The sequence below is a fragment of the Cherax quadricarinatus genome, chromosome 41, assembly GCF_038502225.1.
Source record: "Cherax quadricarinatus isolate ZL_2023a chromosome 41, ASM3850222v1, whole genome shotgun sequence".
Classification (NCBI taxonomy): Eukaryota; Metazoa; Arthropoda; class Malacostraca; order Decapoda; family Parastacidae; genus Cherax; species Cherax quadricarinatus.
The window spans coordinates 9,541,530-9,559,954 of NC_091332.1; the positions used below are offsets into that span (position 1 = coordinate 9,541,530).

The 18,425-nt window shown below is 39.9% G+C and overlaps 1 protein-coding gene across 5 annotated transcripts in view; it reads right to left on the reverse strand.

The window, feature by feature from the left end:
- Positions 1–18,425, reverse strand: part of LOC128695762 (uncharacterized) — a 93,092-nt gene that overhangs the window by 23,818 nt on the left and 50,849 nt on the right. For 3 of the 5 annotated variants that reach the window (XM_070092981.1, XM_070092982.1, XM_070092984.1), the window contains exons 3-5: positions 16,020–16,100; positions 7,825–8,127; positions 6,433–6,530 (exon numbers count right to left, since the gene is read on the reverse strand). In XM_070092981.1, the coding sequence (XP_069949082.1) occupies positions 6,433–6,530; positions 7,825–8,127; positions 16,020–16,075 (457 nt within the window). In that variant the 5' untranslated portion in view covers positions 16,076–16,100. Of the gene's footprint in view, positions 1–6,432; positions 6,531–7,824; positions 8,128–16,019; positions 16,101–16,790; positions 16,919–18,425 lie in introns of all 5 variants that reach the window. The other 2 variants (XM_070092980.1, XM_070092983.1) reach the window with 2 other exon arrangements.

Below are 18,425 nucleotides of genomic sequence, written 5' to 3' on the forward strand. Positions count from 1 at the left end.
GGGGTTACTTCCCTTCTTTGTCTTTTAATGCCACTAGGACTAGCTTGAGGGTCACTGGATCCCTGTCTCACAAAATAACTGTCCAGAGTGCTCTGTTTCTGGCATCTCCTTAACCCAAACATACATATACAGTACACGTTCTCTCGCGTAGCGCCCCAAACTTATATATACATTTTTTTTTTTTAACAAGCCGGCTGTCTCCCACTGAGGCAGGGTGACCCAAAAAAGAAAGAAAATCCCCAAAAAGAAAATACTTTCATCATCATTCAACACTTTCACCTCACTTACACATAATCACTGCTTTTGCAGGGGTGCTCAGAACACAACAGTTTAGAAGCATATACCTATAAAGATACACAACATATCCCTCCAAACTGCTAATATCCCAAACCCCTCCTTTAGAGTGCAGGCATTGTACTTCCCATTTCCAGGACTCAAGTCCAGCTATATAAAAATAACCGGTTTCCCTGAATCCCTTCACTAAATATTACCCTGCTCACACTCCAACAGATCGTCAGGTCCCAAATACCATTCATCTCCATTCGCTCCTATCTAACACGCTCACACACGCTTTTTCTTATCATTTGCACAACATCCACGCACATTCATACTTCCCACTTTGACAATTTTCTTTTTCTTATTCTTTTTAGTAATTTTTACAGGAAAAGGGGTTACTAGCCCATTGTTCCCGGCATTTTAGTTGACTTTTACAACACGCATGGCTTATGGAGGAAAGATTCTTATTCCACTTCCCCATGGATATACTAAAAGGAAAAGTAATAAGACCAAGAACTATTAAGATAAAATCAAAGAAAACTCAAGACAAGTGTGTATAAATAAACATGTACATGTATGTGTAGTGTGACCTAAGTGTAAGTAGAAGTAACAAGACGTACCTGTAATCTTGCATATTTACGAGACAGACAAAAGACACCAGCAATCCTACCATCATGCAAAACAATTACAGGCTTTCGTTTCACACTCACTTGGCAGGACGGTAGTACCCCCCTGGGTGGTTGCTGTCTACCAACCTACTACGTATATATACGTTTCATTTGTCATTCATTCAACATTGGCACGCTAGGCCTGAGTTGCCTAGACATGACAGAATGGGTGTGTGCACTCACTGTGCGCCATATGAAAAAAATTGGGGATGCCTGGGTACCACATGCTCTTTTTTCCTATAAAAAAAAAACGATTTTTTTTCCTCAAAATATTCAGGGCGCTGCGCAGGTGAACGTATATATACGATTGGACCATTTAAGGGGACAGGATTTTGTCACTAAACATGTTGCAGATATGGCTTGTTTCAGCTTTGTCAGGGTGGTACTTCTTGACAAAACTTTGCACATCATTCCACTTTGCACAAATGTTCTTAATCAATGAAGAAGGCACCTCCTTCACTCCCTCTTCCTCCTCCTCTGAAGCAAGTTCCTCAGCTGCAGTCTGTTGTTGTTCAAGTTGAAGCTCTTGCAGCTCTTCAGTGGTTAGCTCTTCCCTGTGGTCCTCCACCAACTCTACCACATCCTCGCCACTCACCTCCAACCCCAGGGACTTCCCCAGTGCCACAATAGAGTCCACAGGGTCAGAAGGGTCAGGGTCAGCCTCAAACTCTTCAAAATTCCTCTCTTGGACATAATCTGGCCACAGTTTTCTCCAAGCAGAGTTCCTGGAAGTCACTCCCTGCCAAGCCTTACCTATAAGACTTATGCAATGGAGGATAGTGAAGTGATTCCTCCAGAACTCTCTTAGGGTCAACTGAGTGTCTGAGGTCACTTCAAAGCACTTTTGAAACACTGTTTTTGTGTAGAGTTTTTTGAAGTTAGAAATGACCTGCTGGTCCATGGGCTGGAGGAGAGGGGTGGTGTTAGGAGGCAAGAACTTTCAAGTCTGGAGGATGTGCAGGAGCATTGTCCAGTACCAGGAGGGACTTGAGTGGCAAATTCTTTTCCGGGAGGTATTTTTTCACACCTGGGCCAAACACATCATTAACCTACTCTTTGAAATTTTGCCTTGTGACCCATGCCTTATGATTATCTTTCCACATCACACTCAATCTATTCTTCATGACATTGTTTTTCTTGAACACTCTGGGAGTTTCAGAGTGATACACTAGTAAAGGCTTCACTTTGCAATCCCCACTAGCATTACTACAAAACATGAGAGTTAGCCTGTCTTTCATAGGCTTGTGTCCTGGCAGTGCCTTTTCCTCCTGGGTAATGTAGGTCCTGTTTGGCATTTTCTTCCAAAACAGGCCTGTTTTGTCACAATTGAATACTTGTTGGGGTTTGAATCCTTCAGCTTCTATATACCCCTGGAATTCCTGCACGAGTTTTTCAGCTGCACATTTGTCAGAACTTGCAGCCTCACCATGCCTTACAACACTGTGTATGCCACTACGCTTCTTAAATCTATCAAACCATCCTTTGCTGGCCCTAAATTCCCAAACTGCAGCACTTGTTCCAGGCATTTTCTTTGCAAGATCCTCATGCAACTGCTTTGCCTTCTCACAAATACAGTAATCAACTCCACAACACTGTCTCCCATTAATTCTTTTTCCTTAATCCACAATAATAATAACTTTTCCATCTCTACCATTATTGGTGGCTTTTGTTTAATTAGAAAAGTGACTCCTTTTGCAACATTAGTGTCCTTGATTTGTTCTTTCTTTGCCAGGATGGATGTAATTGTTGATTTATTCTTGCTGTACATCCTGGTAAGTTCCACCACCCTCATACCACTCTCAGACTTTTCTATCACTTCACGCTTAAATTCCATGGTGTTTCTCACTTTTTTTACCACTTTCTTTGGAGCCATGGTTACTTATTTCACAGTTGCACTGCAAAAATAACACAAACTACAATGGGAAATAAGCAAAATGTTTGGATTTATGAGCAGAGGCTTCCTCAGCCACCGAGAGACACAGCCAAACTGATGCGCAAGCAGCCTCAGCCGAATGACCGATCACTGAATTAACGGCCGATAACGTGGTACCGAAAAACCGGCCGATCACCGAGTTGGCCGATAACAGAGTCGGCCGATAACCGGGGGTTCACTGTAGGTTGTATTCTCATTTTCTTGGTCTCATTTGATAGAAAGGAAGACATATTACAGAAATAGAGATGATTTTGATTGGTTTCATGATGAAAAAGATCTTGAAATTGAGCTCAAAGTAGCGGAAATGTTCAATTTTTGCCGATGTTCAAGAGTAAACAAATGACGTCGTTATCCAATAAGTGTCCAACTAGCCATTCTAATACACAGTCACATATGGGTTGACGTTATTTATACAATTATTATAATAATGCAGTAGTCTGCATAACAGTAAATCTTCTATTTTTTGCATGAATAAAAATTCAAAATAGAAAACAAGAGTAATATAAGAATGGCCTGGAGACGTGACTGATGAACAGAGAAAATGCTATTTTATTGCCAGGAATGTCTGCATTGTTCATTCTGGACTCTATTTTGAAACTGACATCCTTTTTAATTTGCGTGAAATTGGCCAAATTGCCAATATTTGACCACTTTATTGGGTAGTTGAAATCAGTAAATGGGCAATTTCTTGTACTCAATCGCTAAAACAAATGGAGTTCTAAAGAAATAGCTACAAGTTTGGTCAACTGGACAATGGAATTGGCCAAAAATAGGGCTCAAAGTCAGCGAAATCGCCGATGCATAAACATCACCGAGATCACTAACTTCTTGAGAGCGTAATTCCATGAGTTTTCCATCAAATTTCATACTTTAGGTGTCATTAACATCGGGAATAGATTCTCTATCATTTCATTAGAATTTTTTTTTTTTTTAAATTCTGAGACAGAGAGACACTTTAGGATTTGGGGTCGCGACAGTCAAAGGATTAGGGTCATCAAAGACTGGTTCGACAGATTCAAGAAGTGTTGTGGAATACACAGTGTTGTAAGGCGTGGTGAGGCTGCAAGTTCAGACAAATGTGCAACCGAAGAATTCGTTGATGAATTCAAGGAGTACGTAGAGGCTGAAGGATTCCTCCCCCAGCAAGTGTTCAATTGTGACAAAACAGGCCTCTTTTGGAAGAAAATGCCAAAGAGGACCTACATCACACACGAGGAAAAGGCATTGCCAGGACACAAGCATGTGAAGGATAGGCTAACTCTCTTGTTCTGTGGTAATGGTAGTGGGGATTTCAAAGTGAAGCCTTTACTGGTGTATCACTCTGAAAATCCCAGAGTGTTCAAGAAAAACAATGTCATCAAGAGTCAATTGTGTGTGATGTGGAAAATTAATAATATGGCATGGGTCACGAGGCAAATTTTCATTGACTCGGTCCATGAAGTGTTTGACTTGAGCGTGAAAAAATACCTCCTGAAAAATAACTTGCCACTCAAGTGCCTCCAGGTACTCCTGCTCATCCTCCAGGCTTGGAGGACCAATTGATTAGGGACTTCAGTTTTATAACAGTGAAGTTCTTGCCTTCTAACACCACTTCTCTCATCCAGCCCATGGACCAACAGGTCATTTCTAACCTCAAAAAACTCTACACGAAAGCAATGTTTCAAAGGTGCTTTGAAGTGGTCTCGGACACTGACTTGACCTTAAGAGAGTTCTGGAGGAATCATTTCAATATCCTCCATTACATAAGCCTTATAGGTAAGGCTTGGCAGGAAGTGACTTCCAGGACTTTGAACTCTGCTTGGAGAAAATTATGGTCAGAATGTGTCCTCGATAAGGATTTTGAAGGGTTTGAGGCTGACCCTGACGACCCTATGCCTGTTGAGGAATCTATTGTGTCTTTGGGGAAGTCCATGGGGTTGGAGGTGAATGGCAAGGATGTGGAAGAGTTGGTGTGGACCAAGAGAAGAGCTAACCACTGAAGAGCTGCAAGACCTTCAACTGGAACAACAACAGATCGCAGCTGAGGAAATTGCTTGAGAGGAGGAGGAGGAAGAGAGAGGGGAGAAGGTGCCTTTTTTAGTGATTAAGGGCATTTGTGCAAAGTGGAATGAGGTGCAAACTTTTGTTGAAAAATATCACCCTGACAAAGATGATACAAGCCGTATCTGCAACATGTTCAGTGAAAATACCTTGTCCAATTTTAGGCAAATCTTAAATAGATGCCAGAAACAGAGCTCTCTGGACAGATTTTTAATGTGACAGGGGTCCAGTGCCAGTAAAAGACAAAGAAAAGAAGTGACCCCAGAGAGGGCTTTGATACCTGAAGTCCTTATGGAAGGGGATTTCCCTTCCAAACAATAGCCTCTGCTCCTCCTCCCTCTCCCCTCCTCACCTTCTTCAATAAACCAACAACAGTCTTCAATACAGGTATGTAATGCTTGTTTATCATTAAAATTAGTGCTTTATATTTATTTCTCATTTTTTTCTGTATGTAAAACTATAGTTATTCTTTAAAAAATGAATTTTTTTGAATATTTTTGGATGTCTGGATGGATTAATTGGATTTACGTTTCAGATTTAGAACAACCTTCTAGAATGGATTAAGTACGAAATCCAGAGTTCCACTGTATTCTCATTCATGAGTACTTGAAACACTGCTACCAGACTTTGAGTGAACTCTCTCTCTATGCTACATACTGCAATTGAAACATAATTACAAACATTAAATTCCTGCAGTTACTTTTAACATTATCAAATATATTTCCTCATTATCAAGATATTGCACTGTTAATTTCAAGATAATGTATGTACTTAAGATAAGCACTACTGTAGTTCATTTCCCAAGTCATACCCTGCAATGCCATTCAAATTATGAATAATTTGACAAATTTTCCCAACTTTCAAATGCCCAATACAAGTCGTGTTATTCATCAATAAGAGTCCTGAGAGAAATTACAACATGAATGACTGAATGTTTCAAGAAAGAACATTACATTCCCCAAAATCAAAACATCTTGATACCTGCCAAACAAAATTAATTGAATGTCATGATGCATTGCAATTTGAGTTGGTATTGCTACATACAGTACTTGCATCAAATGACAATCAAACTAATTAAATACAGTTTTTGCATCATTCATTATGAAAAGAAAAAAAACATTATTACTGACCAGAAGTGTATGCCATACCATAATACATTACCTTTGATGTTTACCCATTTGACTGTGATCAGGTTCTTTGACTACCAGTAACTAATGGTTTTGTGCCTTTTTATTCTTTAACAAATGATAAATTAGAGGAGGAAAGACCTCTGCTGCTCTTAGCAACATGTATCCTTTTAAAAGTGTAAATTTTGACAATTCATCCCTATTAACCAACACCTTGTCTATATGTCTGAAAAATACACTACTCAGAAATAGTAGGATGGAGGGAATGGTGAGTGGATAAAGAATACAGTGTGAAAACAGAAAGGTTATATGAAATGTGTAATACAAAAGCATTTTATTAACCTTACACAAGCATGGTTGTATATTGTATTACAAGCCATTGGCTTACCAGTATGTTTTCTGTTGTCATAGATGGCCGAGTAAAGAAAAACAGTAGTATCTTGAGAGAGCTTGGCTTCCTGCCAGTATATATTGTGCCATCTGATGCTGCAAAAAAGAACTATTCATATTATGCTGCACAGTGGTAATTTCAACAGCCATTTCTCCTCTACATCCCATGAAAAGATGCTCACTCCCACCCTTTTGAATGTACCAGTGCATAAGTTTATACCCACACAGGATGAAGAAACTGTCATCTATTAGGCATGAGATTTGTATCAATGCCAACACTCCTGACAGACTGTTATGCTCAACACCCTACTGGCTAGAGGTACCTAATATTGATTAGAATCACTTCTTTTAAAACTAAAATCTGCACCTTGCCGGTAAACAGTACATCAGATTTGTGTGGCATCTATAGGTTTAGAGCTTCCCTATGACTATGAACAATAACAATAATAATAATAATAATAATAATAATAATAATAATAATAATAATAATTAGATTTATTTTGAGAAAGGTATCCCCCCATATCCCATACACCCAGTCCCTTGTACCTGAATGCATGCAAAAGGGATAGTACGGTACAGGGTGTGGCACAAGTTTCTAATGTAGTTATATATCAGCACTGAAGATTTGAAACTGCTTAGAGAAGACATTAAAAAATTATTGCAGGGAAACTTAAATCCCAATTTCTTCAATTAAAAATAACAAATTGGCACCTACACAACCCCAAGCCAATTCAAACTTTCCAATAAGTAGGATAAACCAGCTCTAAAAGTTTAAAGCTAATTGGAAGAGGCTTTCACTGTTCATCACACAGAAACTTACCATATATCCTTATTCACTGTCAAGGCTGCATATACCTTGGCCACCCCCAATTAAGATTAAGATTGCTGAACCTGGCTAGCTGCCCCCTCGTGGAAGGCTCCTTAACCCTGGAGAGACTCTCTTGATGCAAGAAATTGGACATGTCCTTCCTTTCCTTGGATCTATTCTGATTGCCTCCCACATCTCCACATGCTATGTGACCCCTTTAGGTTTAGTGCTTCTCTCTAAATACATTATAATACAGTATTGAAATTAACATGGCTGACTAACTGGCACACACTGACAGCATTAATCTGTCCAGTTGGTTATAACAATTGAATATCAGTGGCCTGAAGATTGAAACCAATGACAAAAAATTGTAATACACAAATAACCCACACATAAGAGAATGAAACTTATCATGATGTTATAGTCAGACTTGGACAATTAGTCACTAAGTACGGGTCCAATTTGGACTGAAACATCATCATAAGTTTCATTTTCCTATGTACGGGTTATTTAAGTACTGCTTCAGTCACGGTTTTGTGCCTTTTTATTTCTTACAAAAAATGTAATTGTGTCATAACTTACTTGAAAAGGCTTGGCATTAGGTTACACCTTGTGTTTTGTGTCATATCCATGATAATTCTCACAGGTATGTTTGGGTGATGCTGCATCAGGTTCTTCTTTGTTGTTTGATTCAAAAATGTTATAGATTCCTCCATCTGCTCAACTGTGTCTTGTGATGATGATAAACCAAGCATCGTCTCACACTGACACTCAGGTAAACTTTCATATTTAATGTAACTATTTTTGCATCCAAGACTCGCATAGAAGAACAAAATACAGCAGAGCGAGATGAGCACATTCAGGGCCAGACTAAAGAGCAGAACCCTGAAGAAATAAATATTGTATTAATACAACTGCATTGCCCCACCTAGAATATTTTGTCTGATTCACACAATAGGTAGCACCCAAAGGGTCTTTTCAAGGGATTTAACTTGATGCTGGTGAAGGGCTCTTGATCCAAAGAACTGAAAACTACCCTCCCTTTCCTTGGACTGAATCTGTTTGCCCCCATTTCCATAGCACTGCATGACCCCTATGGGTTTAGTGTTTCCCCAATGAATGTAATAATAATAAAATTACATGTCAATGTTCATTTGTGCCCTGATTCAGCTGGGACTCCTACAAAGTCCAAGACCTGGTTGGTATCTGAACATGGAACAGCTTGTGGTGTCACTAGGTATCATAGGTCATCTGGGGAGTGTGTACCCTCAGGAGAAAGCTGTTGAATGGTGGTGGAACTCCAAGGGGCTGATCACAAGGACTATAGCCCAGCCAGTGAGAAAGGTGATTTAACGAGACTGCTGATGACAATGTGTTAGAGAGGAACTCTTAACATGGCCCAAAGCAAGAACATCAAAAAAAATTTTGACATTACATAAACAGCATGCACCAGAATTAGCAGTCATAGGCAAACTTTGAGTGTAATTGCAGGCAAAAACCCCATCAAGGATACATGGATGGCCTACCAGTGAGAGTGCACACTGCACAGAGATCAATCTCACCAATCACCAAAAGAAGGTACTCATCTGCCTTACTGCACAGGCAGTGCAACTCCAAGTGTTCAGACTGGGAGAAGCATCTTGCCTGAGTGCATGAACCTTGCCACACCAGCTTGGAACCCCTGAGGAAAGTGTTATCTTGCTGAGGGATTGGTGCAATATCCCTAGATAGACCTATGGCTCTAGAGAATCCCTCCTATAGAATGACAGACATCCAGGTTACATATTCCAACAGTATGAATAAAAACTCACACCTGTGACTAGTTTTGAGGGCTCTTCCACCATTACTGCCCAGCTGAGGCCAGACTTGCTTGTTGATGACAGCCTGATCATCTAGTCTTGTTGCCAGTAACCAGCAGGCCTACATAACCATCACATCCTGGCTTCTTTGGTACTTGTTGCAGGTACTGGTTCAGTTTCTGCTTCAAAACTACCTTTGTTTTGGCAATATTTCTGATATCTTCTGGTAGCAGATTGAAGAGTTTTGAACCACATATAGTGACAGTGTTCTCTAACTGTGCCTTTGACACTCCTGCTTTTCACTGGGTTTATTCTACACCTTATGCATCTCTTACTACAATACCAATCATTGTAGGAAGTGCAAATGAATTTGTGATATTTCTTTGTTTAGAAAGCCCACCATCTGAAACACCTGAAGAACCATCTGGAGAACCCCTAACAAGAACAGTGAGGAGGAGCCAGACACCATGTAGATGATACAAAATAGTTCAAGGGCTGCAAATGAGAGGCCGACAGATACGAGTCAAAATTCATAGAGACATGTTGAGCCTGAAAGGCATGGAATGAAAATTGAAAACTTTCACCTTTCAAACTGAATGAGAAGAATCTGCTGAAGATGTGATAAATCAGAAAATGACAATAGGCTTGACAGAGTTCATTCACCGCAGCCAGAGAGGAGCAAATCCAGGAAATGAATTCTATCTCGAAATCTGACAAAAGCATGTGAATGATCAGATCCTTGAGATCTAGAAAGACAGGTTCTTTCATCGAGATAAATAAACATTCTCCTATGTCATTCTGAATATGGTCCGTGATGACAGGAGACAGGTGTGCAAATGAAGCAGCTGGAGGAATTATCCAGGGTTGCCACTGATAATGGAGAGCAAGTCAACCATCCACAGGTAATAATCAACCCCTATATAAGGGTAGGGAAGCCCCACAAGGTGCCCTGCAGAGAGGATCCAATAGTCCAGGAGCAGAAAGGCAAGGAAGAACACGACGCCAAAAGTCATATGGCACCTGCAAACATTATATGCAAGACGAGGAAGACGTAGCTAACAGGAATAGCAATATGTGACATCAAATTAGTCAGCTGCTTGTCAACCATTTGTTTGACATTAGAGATGCCAGCAATAGAATCAGCCTCTAACAAAATAGATGAACAACCAAGAGAGGACCTCATAGGATTCCCATGGCCCCAAAAGCCCCTTTAGCCTGGTCTAAAGTAAGCAAACGATAAGGAAGCCAGGGCCCTTACCCTCTTCACAGGCACCAGCCCACTGACAAAGGAAATGACCAGTGCAGGCTCACACATAAGAGGCATTCCCTGATGCCACACAGCAACAAACAAGGCTCCTTCTCAAACTATGCTTTTTTTGAGATCCACATTTGTCACTGAATACATACAGTAAGAGTGCAATGGACAAGTGAACTAGTAGCAGCAGCTGCACTCACAGCAAGAAGAATTCTTGAGCTTCCTCAGTGCTCAGACATATGTCTAAAGCTGGGAGTGACTCCAAAAGGATCCCATAGTGCTTGCTGCCTTTGCACCTCCTAACATCATCTGCTGCAATGCAGCTGCCACACCCTTCAAGCCCAGTGTGGGCAGGGTTTGTGGCAGCCCAAGGTGCCTAGCTTCTCCCTCCGAGCCCCGTGGGGGTATTAACCCTTTGACTGTCGCGGCCGTATATATACGTTTTACGAGGTGCTGTGTTTGACGTATATATACTCATAAATTCTAGCGGCTTCAAATCAAGCAAGAGAAAGCTGGTAGGCCCACATGTGAGAGAATGGGTCTGTGGGGTCAGTGTGCACCATATAAAAAAAATCCTGGAGCACGCAGTGCATAATGAGAAAAAAAAAACTCCGACCGTTTTTTTTAATTAAAATGCCGACTTTGTGGTCTATTTTCGTATAGTATTTATGGTTGTATTCTCGTTTTCTTGGTCTCATTTGATAGAATGGAAAACATATTACAGAAATAGAGGTGATTTTGATTGATTTTACTATAAAAAGAACCTAGAAATGGAGCTCAAAGTAGGGGAAATGTTTGATTTTTGCCAATGTTCAAAAGTAAACAAATGATGCCATTGTCCAATAAATGTCCAACTAGCCATTCTAATATGCAGTCATGAATGGGTTGATGTTATTTATACAGTTATTACAGCATTGCAGTAGTCTGCATAATAGTAAGTCTAATATTTTTTGTTTGAATAAAAATTCAAAATAGAAAGCAAGAGTAATATCAGAAGGGCCTGGAGACGTGACTGATGAACAAAGAAAACGTTATTTTAGAGCCAGGAATGTCTGCATTGTTCATTCTGGACCTTATTTTGAAATTGTCATATTTTTTAGTTTTCGTGAAATTGGCCAAATTGCAAATTTCTGACCACATTATTAGGTAGTTGAAATCAGTAAATGGGCAGTTTCTTGTATTCAATCGATAGAAAAAATGAAGTTCTAAAGAAATAGCTATGAGTTTGGGCGACTGGAACAATGGAATTAGCCGAAAATAGGGCTCAAAGTGGGCGAAATCGCCGATTTGTAAACAGCGCCGAGGTCGCTAACTTCGCGAGAGCATAATTCCGTCAGTTTTCCATCAAATTTCGTTTTTCTGGTGTCATTACAATCGGGAAAAGATTCTCTATCATTTCATAAGAAAAAATAATTTTTTTTTTTTTTAAATTTTGCGACACCAGGAGACACCTCAGGATTGGGGGTTGCGACAGTCAAAGGGTTAAATGTGGGCTAGTCCCAGAAGACAAGGAGGTACTTGTACCTCCTCCCATGGCAGACATTGGTCTGAGACACTCCCATGAAAGGGAGCCAAGGCCAGGCCACCACTTGGAAAAGGCCTGGGGTGGGCTAATATACCGGCAAACCTGCAACAACAACATCTGTCAATGACCTAACCAAACCCAACCAAACAGAGATCAGTCAGGGTAGGCCACAGCTATCAAAAAGCTGGTGGGCCAAACTGAATGAACTGCCAATATGAGTAGGGATTCTAGAAGAGTAAGAAGGAGCATTATAAATCTTGAAAATGACAGAAAAGCCCTGTGGTGCCAAGCATAAAAACAAAGGTGAAGTCAGTGTTGGTACATCAGAGGATGAGAACTGGGTCTGAGAGGTTTGTGGGAGTCCCAATTAATGTTGAACACAAGAAATGAGTTGTGGCTACATGAACACCTAAATTTAATATGGTAATTCTTACAAGCTGAAATATGTGACAGAAGTGAACTAATTTCCCTTCAATTTTTTGGTTTATAAATCTTGACAATATTACAAAACACAATCTACTATTTTATATTATGCTATTTTATAGCTAAGTACAGCATTGTATGTGAGAGCTTCACATAAACAATAACTTATGCAGGGTGAATCTAATGTTTATAGAAGATACATGATTTATTATACAATATATATGATTATTTAATTGACATTTTCCTTACTACAACCAGATAAAAGAAATGAGTTACATGCTAGTACAAGTTCTGTATTTCCTTCAGAGTTTTTTACAGTATGTTTTTAGGGCAACCCATAAGACATTCTTCAGGTTGTAGCAACTATTTACTGTACAAGTACAGTGGAACCTTGACTTACGAGTGTCCCAACGTATGAGTTTTTTGAGATATGAGCCGTCCCCAAGTCGATTTTTTGCTCTGAGTTACGAGCCAACATTTGAATTACGAGCCAGCCCTCCCCCCCTTTTCCCCCCTCAACCCAAAACCTGGAAACCTCGCGTGTTTATTTATGATTTCATGCTTTAATTCCATGGAAATCATTCTCTTTTTCTTCTCAACACTGTCCTTTACACTTACTTTCTTAGGACCCATGCTTAGAAAAATTAAATTTGGCCAAATGACTGTTAAAAATGTAAGCAAAGCAGGAGAGAACTGCTCCCACAGTGAGGTAAACAGTGCACTCAGTTGGTAGAATTCATTATAATAAAAATAATAATAATTATTATTATTATTAGTGTTATTATTATTATTATTATTAATTTAACTAGAGCACAGATCCAATTCCCTAAATTAATCATCATCATAATAATAATAATATTATTATTATTACAGCCCAGTCACTCAGTCAAGTCATTTAGTAAGTCAGTCAGTCAAGTCAGTCACTCAATAAGTAAGTAAGTAAGTAAGTAAGTAAGTAAGTAAGTAAGTCAGTCAGTCAGTCAGTCAGTCAGTCAGTCAGTCAGTCAGTCAGTCAGTTCAGTCAGTTCAGTCAGTTCAGTCAGTTCAGTCAGTTCAGTCAGTTCAGTCAGTTCAGTCAGTTCAGTCAGTTCAGTCAGTTCAGTCAGTTCAGTCAGTTCAGTCAGTTCAGTCAGTCAGTCATTCAGTAAGTCAGTCACACAAACTCATGTTTACCTCTTTTTCTGCGTACAAAGTAACACTTAATTATACTACAGGTTATCTCTTGTCTAATATCTTTGTTTCTTTGTTAATTCTAAGACTTAAGTGCTTATACCTCTTCATGCCACTTTCAGGAACATTGGTATGGTTACTTAGTGTCATGAATGCTTGGCAGATACAAGATATAGTAATTAAAATACCATAACACAATTCACAAAGACAGCTGCCTTGTAGCAGAGAAAGACTGGACTGGACATGTATGAATTACGAATGCTGAGGTGGTGGGGTGGTGTCAGGGAGTGGTAAGGGATTGTGGGAGGGCTCCCCGGCTGCTCCACAAGGCTGCCGCTTGAGCAAAAGAGAATTTTTTTTTCGCCTTCCCACAAACTGAACCATGTTAAATTAATTATACGACGTGTTACATAAAATTCTTCAATGGCGGTCTACTGTATTATTATAAGAACGATATAGTTTCAGTTCCCTAAATTAATAGTAATAATAATACATTTTTTTTTTTTTAAACACTGGCCAATTCCCACCAAGGCAGGGTGGCCCAAAAAAGAAAAACTTTCACCATCATTCACTCCATCACTGTCTTGCCAGAAGGGTGCTTTACACTACAGTTTTTAAACTGCAACATTAACACCCCTCCTTCAGAGTGCAGGCACTGTACTTCCCATCTCCAGGACTCAAGTCCGGCCTGCTGGTTTCCCTGAATCCCTTCATAAATGTTACTTTGCTCACACTCCAACAGCACGTCAAGTATTAAAAACCATTTGTCTCCATTCACTCCTATCAAACACGCTCACAATTAGACACATGTGCAACTCTTGGGTATCTTTATTAAGGAAACGTTTCGCCACACAGTGGCTTCATCAGTCCATACACAGGAGAAGCTTGAAGAACAGGAGGAGAATGAGGCAATCAGTCCCTCAGCCTTGAGTCAATGTGGTCAGTCCATCAAACTTGAGTAGAATACGGCATATGAGCGGAGAAGGAGCTTATAAACCGTAGGTAAGAGAGGTGCAACAGTCGAAGGTGGTGTCACATTTGCCCAATATGGAAGTAGATCGTGCCCAAGGGTTAGGCAAATGTGACACCACCTTCGACTGCTGCACCTCTCTTACCTATGGTTTATAAGCTCCTTCTCCGCTAATATGCCGTATTCTACTCAAGATTGATGGACTGACCACATCGACTCAAGGTTGAGGGACTGATTACCTCATTCTCCTCCTGTTCTTCAAGCTTCTCCTGTGTATGGACTGATGAAGCCACTGTGTGGCGAAACGTTTCCTTAATAAAGATACCCAAGAGTTGCACATGTGTCTAATTTATCAACGTGTCGGTTCTGTGAACCATTCATCTACAAACACGCTCACGCATGCCTGCTGGAAGTCCAAGCCCCTCGCACACAAAACCTCCTTTACCCCCTCCCTCCAACCTTTCCTAGGCCGACCCCTACCCCACCTTCCTTCCACTACAGACTGATACACTCTTGAAGTCATTCTGTTCCTCTCCATTCTCTCTACGTGTCTGAACCACCTCAACAACCCTTCCTCAGCCCTCTGGACAACAGTTTTGGTAATCCCGCACCTCCTCCTAACTTCCAAACTACGAATTCTCTGCATTATATTTACACCACACATTGCCCTCAGACATGACATCTCCACTGCCTCCAGCCTTCTCCTCGCTGCAACATTCATCACCCATGCTTCACACACATATAAGAGCATTGGTAAAACTATACTCTCATACATTCCCCTCTTTGTCCCCAAGGACAAAGTTCTTTGCCTCCACAGACAATAGAAACAATAAAATGAATGGAATATTATTATATTTCGTATGAACAAGTGAGGGGACCGTCACTCACTGGTAAACAATGGCACACTGGCTGGGAAGGGAGGCCGAGGCGGCTCAGAGCCGTAAGTACGCGACTGATGAACGACGATTAGCGAGTCAACCAACCATTTGCAAGCCAATGTTTGGATGAAAATAACGCGACGATTTCCAAAAAGGACGACTATCGAGCCCGACGATTATCGAGGGACCACTGTATAGTCAAATTGGGACAGAAATGGCGGACGCTTCTGCCTCTGCCACCATACTATGGCCTATTTTATTCATTCTAGAGTATATATCATGTTTCTGTGCTAATTACATTGTTTATGTCATATTAGATGAATTTTGATAGATAAATAAGCTGTACAGTTGATAATAGCATCATATTCAAGTATTTTTTCTCGTGTCTCCAGAGTGCAGGAACGGATTAATGCCTTTTCAATTAATATAAACGAGGAAAATTAATTTGATATACGAGTAAACTGAGTTACGAGCTAGTTCCTGGAACAGATTAAACTCTTAAGTCAAGGTTCCACTGTATTAATACTAGCGTTAGATATATAATAAAGCATGCACATCTAACAAACATTTGAATGGCCTGCTGCAAGAATAATACAGCATTTTACTAAAATCTGTGAGTAATCATAGTTCCCCTGGATCATTGTTTCAGTAAAAGCTTGTAGTGCATGGGTGAATACGTATACTATGTTAACCTTTTTGGTGAATAAATTAACAGTATTTAAACAAAATAATACTTTCTTCTTTTAGGTCATCCTACCTCTTCTTGCAAATTCTGTTCATTGTGACAGGAAGTCTCAACCATCGCTTCAGCATCAGTCTTTCCGAGGGCACTGCAAGTCTAAGGGAAAATTTATGTATACTAACTCACAGTACAGCGCTTCAGTAACAGCACGAGCTTGCAAATTTTTATTAAAGTTATATTCACTTTTTTTTGCATGAGTTATTAGGCACCAGTGAAGAGGCAGGGCCAGGAGCTATGAATCAACCCCTGCGACAACAATTTGGCGAGTACCAGCACAATAATAGACCAAATATTTATCAGAATAAAAGAAGAAATTTTCAATATATATTTTTTAGATATATATATTTTTTATTTATTGCCTTCCTGTGAATATAATGATAATAATCTGAATCCACTTGGATAATGTACTCATGTTCTATTAGAAATAACATGTGGCTAAATATGACTTGGGAAGGAAAAAACAAATACATACTAAAAACCAGAAAGGAAAAAAAGATATTGTACAGTATGATGATCTAGGACAGTAACATATTGTGTATGAAAATGTAATCAAAAAGTATATCTCAAAAATGAGAAAATGACAAAATGTAAAAATAATAGTTTAATGGAAGCTACTGAAGAGTAATGCAAAAAAATATCTTTCATTGAACTATGCAATTTTGTCTTAAGACGATTGAAAAACTGCAGCCAGTTAGTTGCCTTCTTGAGAAGATACACGATCTTGAATCTTTTCATTACCCAAATTTGCTCTGGAGAGTAACCACAACACTGAAGAGAAATACTAACTATGTTGGAGGTGCCAAGAAAAATGTGTAGCTCAGATGGTATCCAAGAAAGTAAGGGTTTTAGATGTGCATGCAGGGAGTACACGTGATGGAGATGGCATGCTCTTTTGATCCGAGTGAATCATCCATCTGTACAATTAGAAACAATGAGAAGACACAAAGAGTTCATGTAATGACTAGTGCAGGTTGTGAAGTGTTGAAAAAATAACAAACTACATACAAGGAGAATGATGAGTTTTCTGCCTGCGTAGTCATGGCATGGATCTTTACCATGAGGTGACCTGGCGTTGGCTCCCCACTGAGTCATCAAAGGGTGGAAAAATCACAGTAATTTAGCCAATTCTTTATGTCTTTGGAGTATGGCAAAGGTGACTTAGAAACAGCATAGGATGCTGTGGGACCCAGTTGATGCCTCTAAGATTTCCCAAGGAAATTAAGAACATTTGGGCTTGAATCTTTAATGTACCTGTATCTGTAAAATAAAGTTAGTAGACATGACAGCAGGATAATTTGTTGGGGGATGGATGCTGCTGGTATGAGCTGATGAAGCAGATTGTGACTTCAACTTCATCTTCCTTTCTCTGGGTAAAATACAACTGCTGCTAACACTGCTGTCACCATTTATATCAAAGCTTATATCTATGGTGGATGGTGAACAAATACTCTTTGGAGGAGAGCCTTAGATTTATTTAGGTTCTGTACAGGCAGCATTCTAGGCTGCTCTACCAGGCCCCCACCTGAAGAGTAAAAGGAGGGCCTTCTTATCTGTAGGCTGTGTGGTAGGAGAGTGATAATGATCTAAGCTGTTGTCCAGCGAGGTCTAGGGAGGCCTAAGCCTCAACAGATGGCAGTATAGGTCTATGGAGACAGTTTCCCTATGGGAAACAGATATGGGGTAGGCATACTACCTACAATACCACTGTAAACATGTACCTACACTTGACTCTCAAATTCAGCAACTCCCATTTTCTCTGAATAAATTATTTTTCAGATGAAATTTATACTTAGAAATTGGATATGAAACTATTAGTGCATATAGTCCCTGCTTTGAGAATTCAGGTTCATGAATAGAATTCAAATTCAAATTCAAATTCAAACTTTATTCTCCATAAGTATTACAATGCTGAGTTTACAGAATTTGGTTATTGTGTGGTTTACATGTAGTAAAATAATAATTACAGAGTGTACCACTAGAACGCCTAGCATGGCTAGGCATCTCGGGCAGACTTTTATTAAATCTTAGGTTTAATTATTATTATTATAATCAAAAAGAAGCGCTAAACCACAAGGACTATACAGCGCTGCAGGGCAGGAAGGAAGCGAGGGCATCAGGTGGCAAAAGGGAGATGGATGAGTAATAGATTACGGATAACAGCGGGGCAGTGGATGGTGAAAGGGTAAAGGGCAGCAAGAGACTGAACTAGAAAGGGGTGAGGGGAGTGCGAAAAGTATCATCAGAGTTTGTGGAGGAAATCAGTCGTTGTCAAGAAGTCAATGAGAGAGTCAGGATTAAAGGAGGGTCCACCAGCAAGAAGGGAAGGTAAAGAGAGAGTAGTAGAACGAAGACGACGTTGGAGGTAAATTCTGCGTGCTCGTTGATAGAGAGGGCAGTCTAACAGAATGTGGCTAATCGATA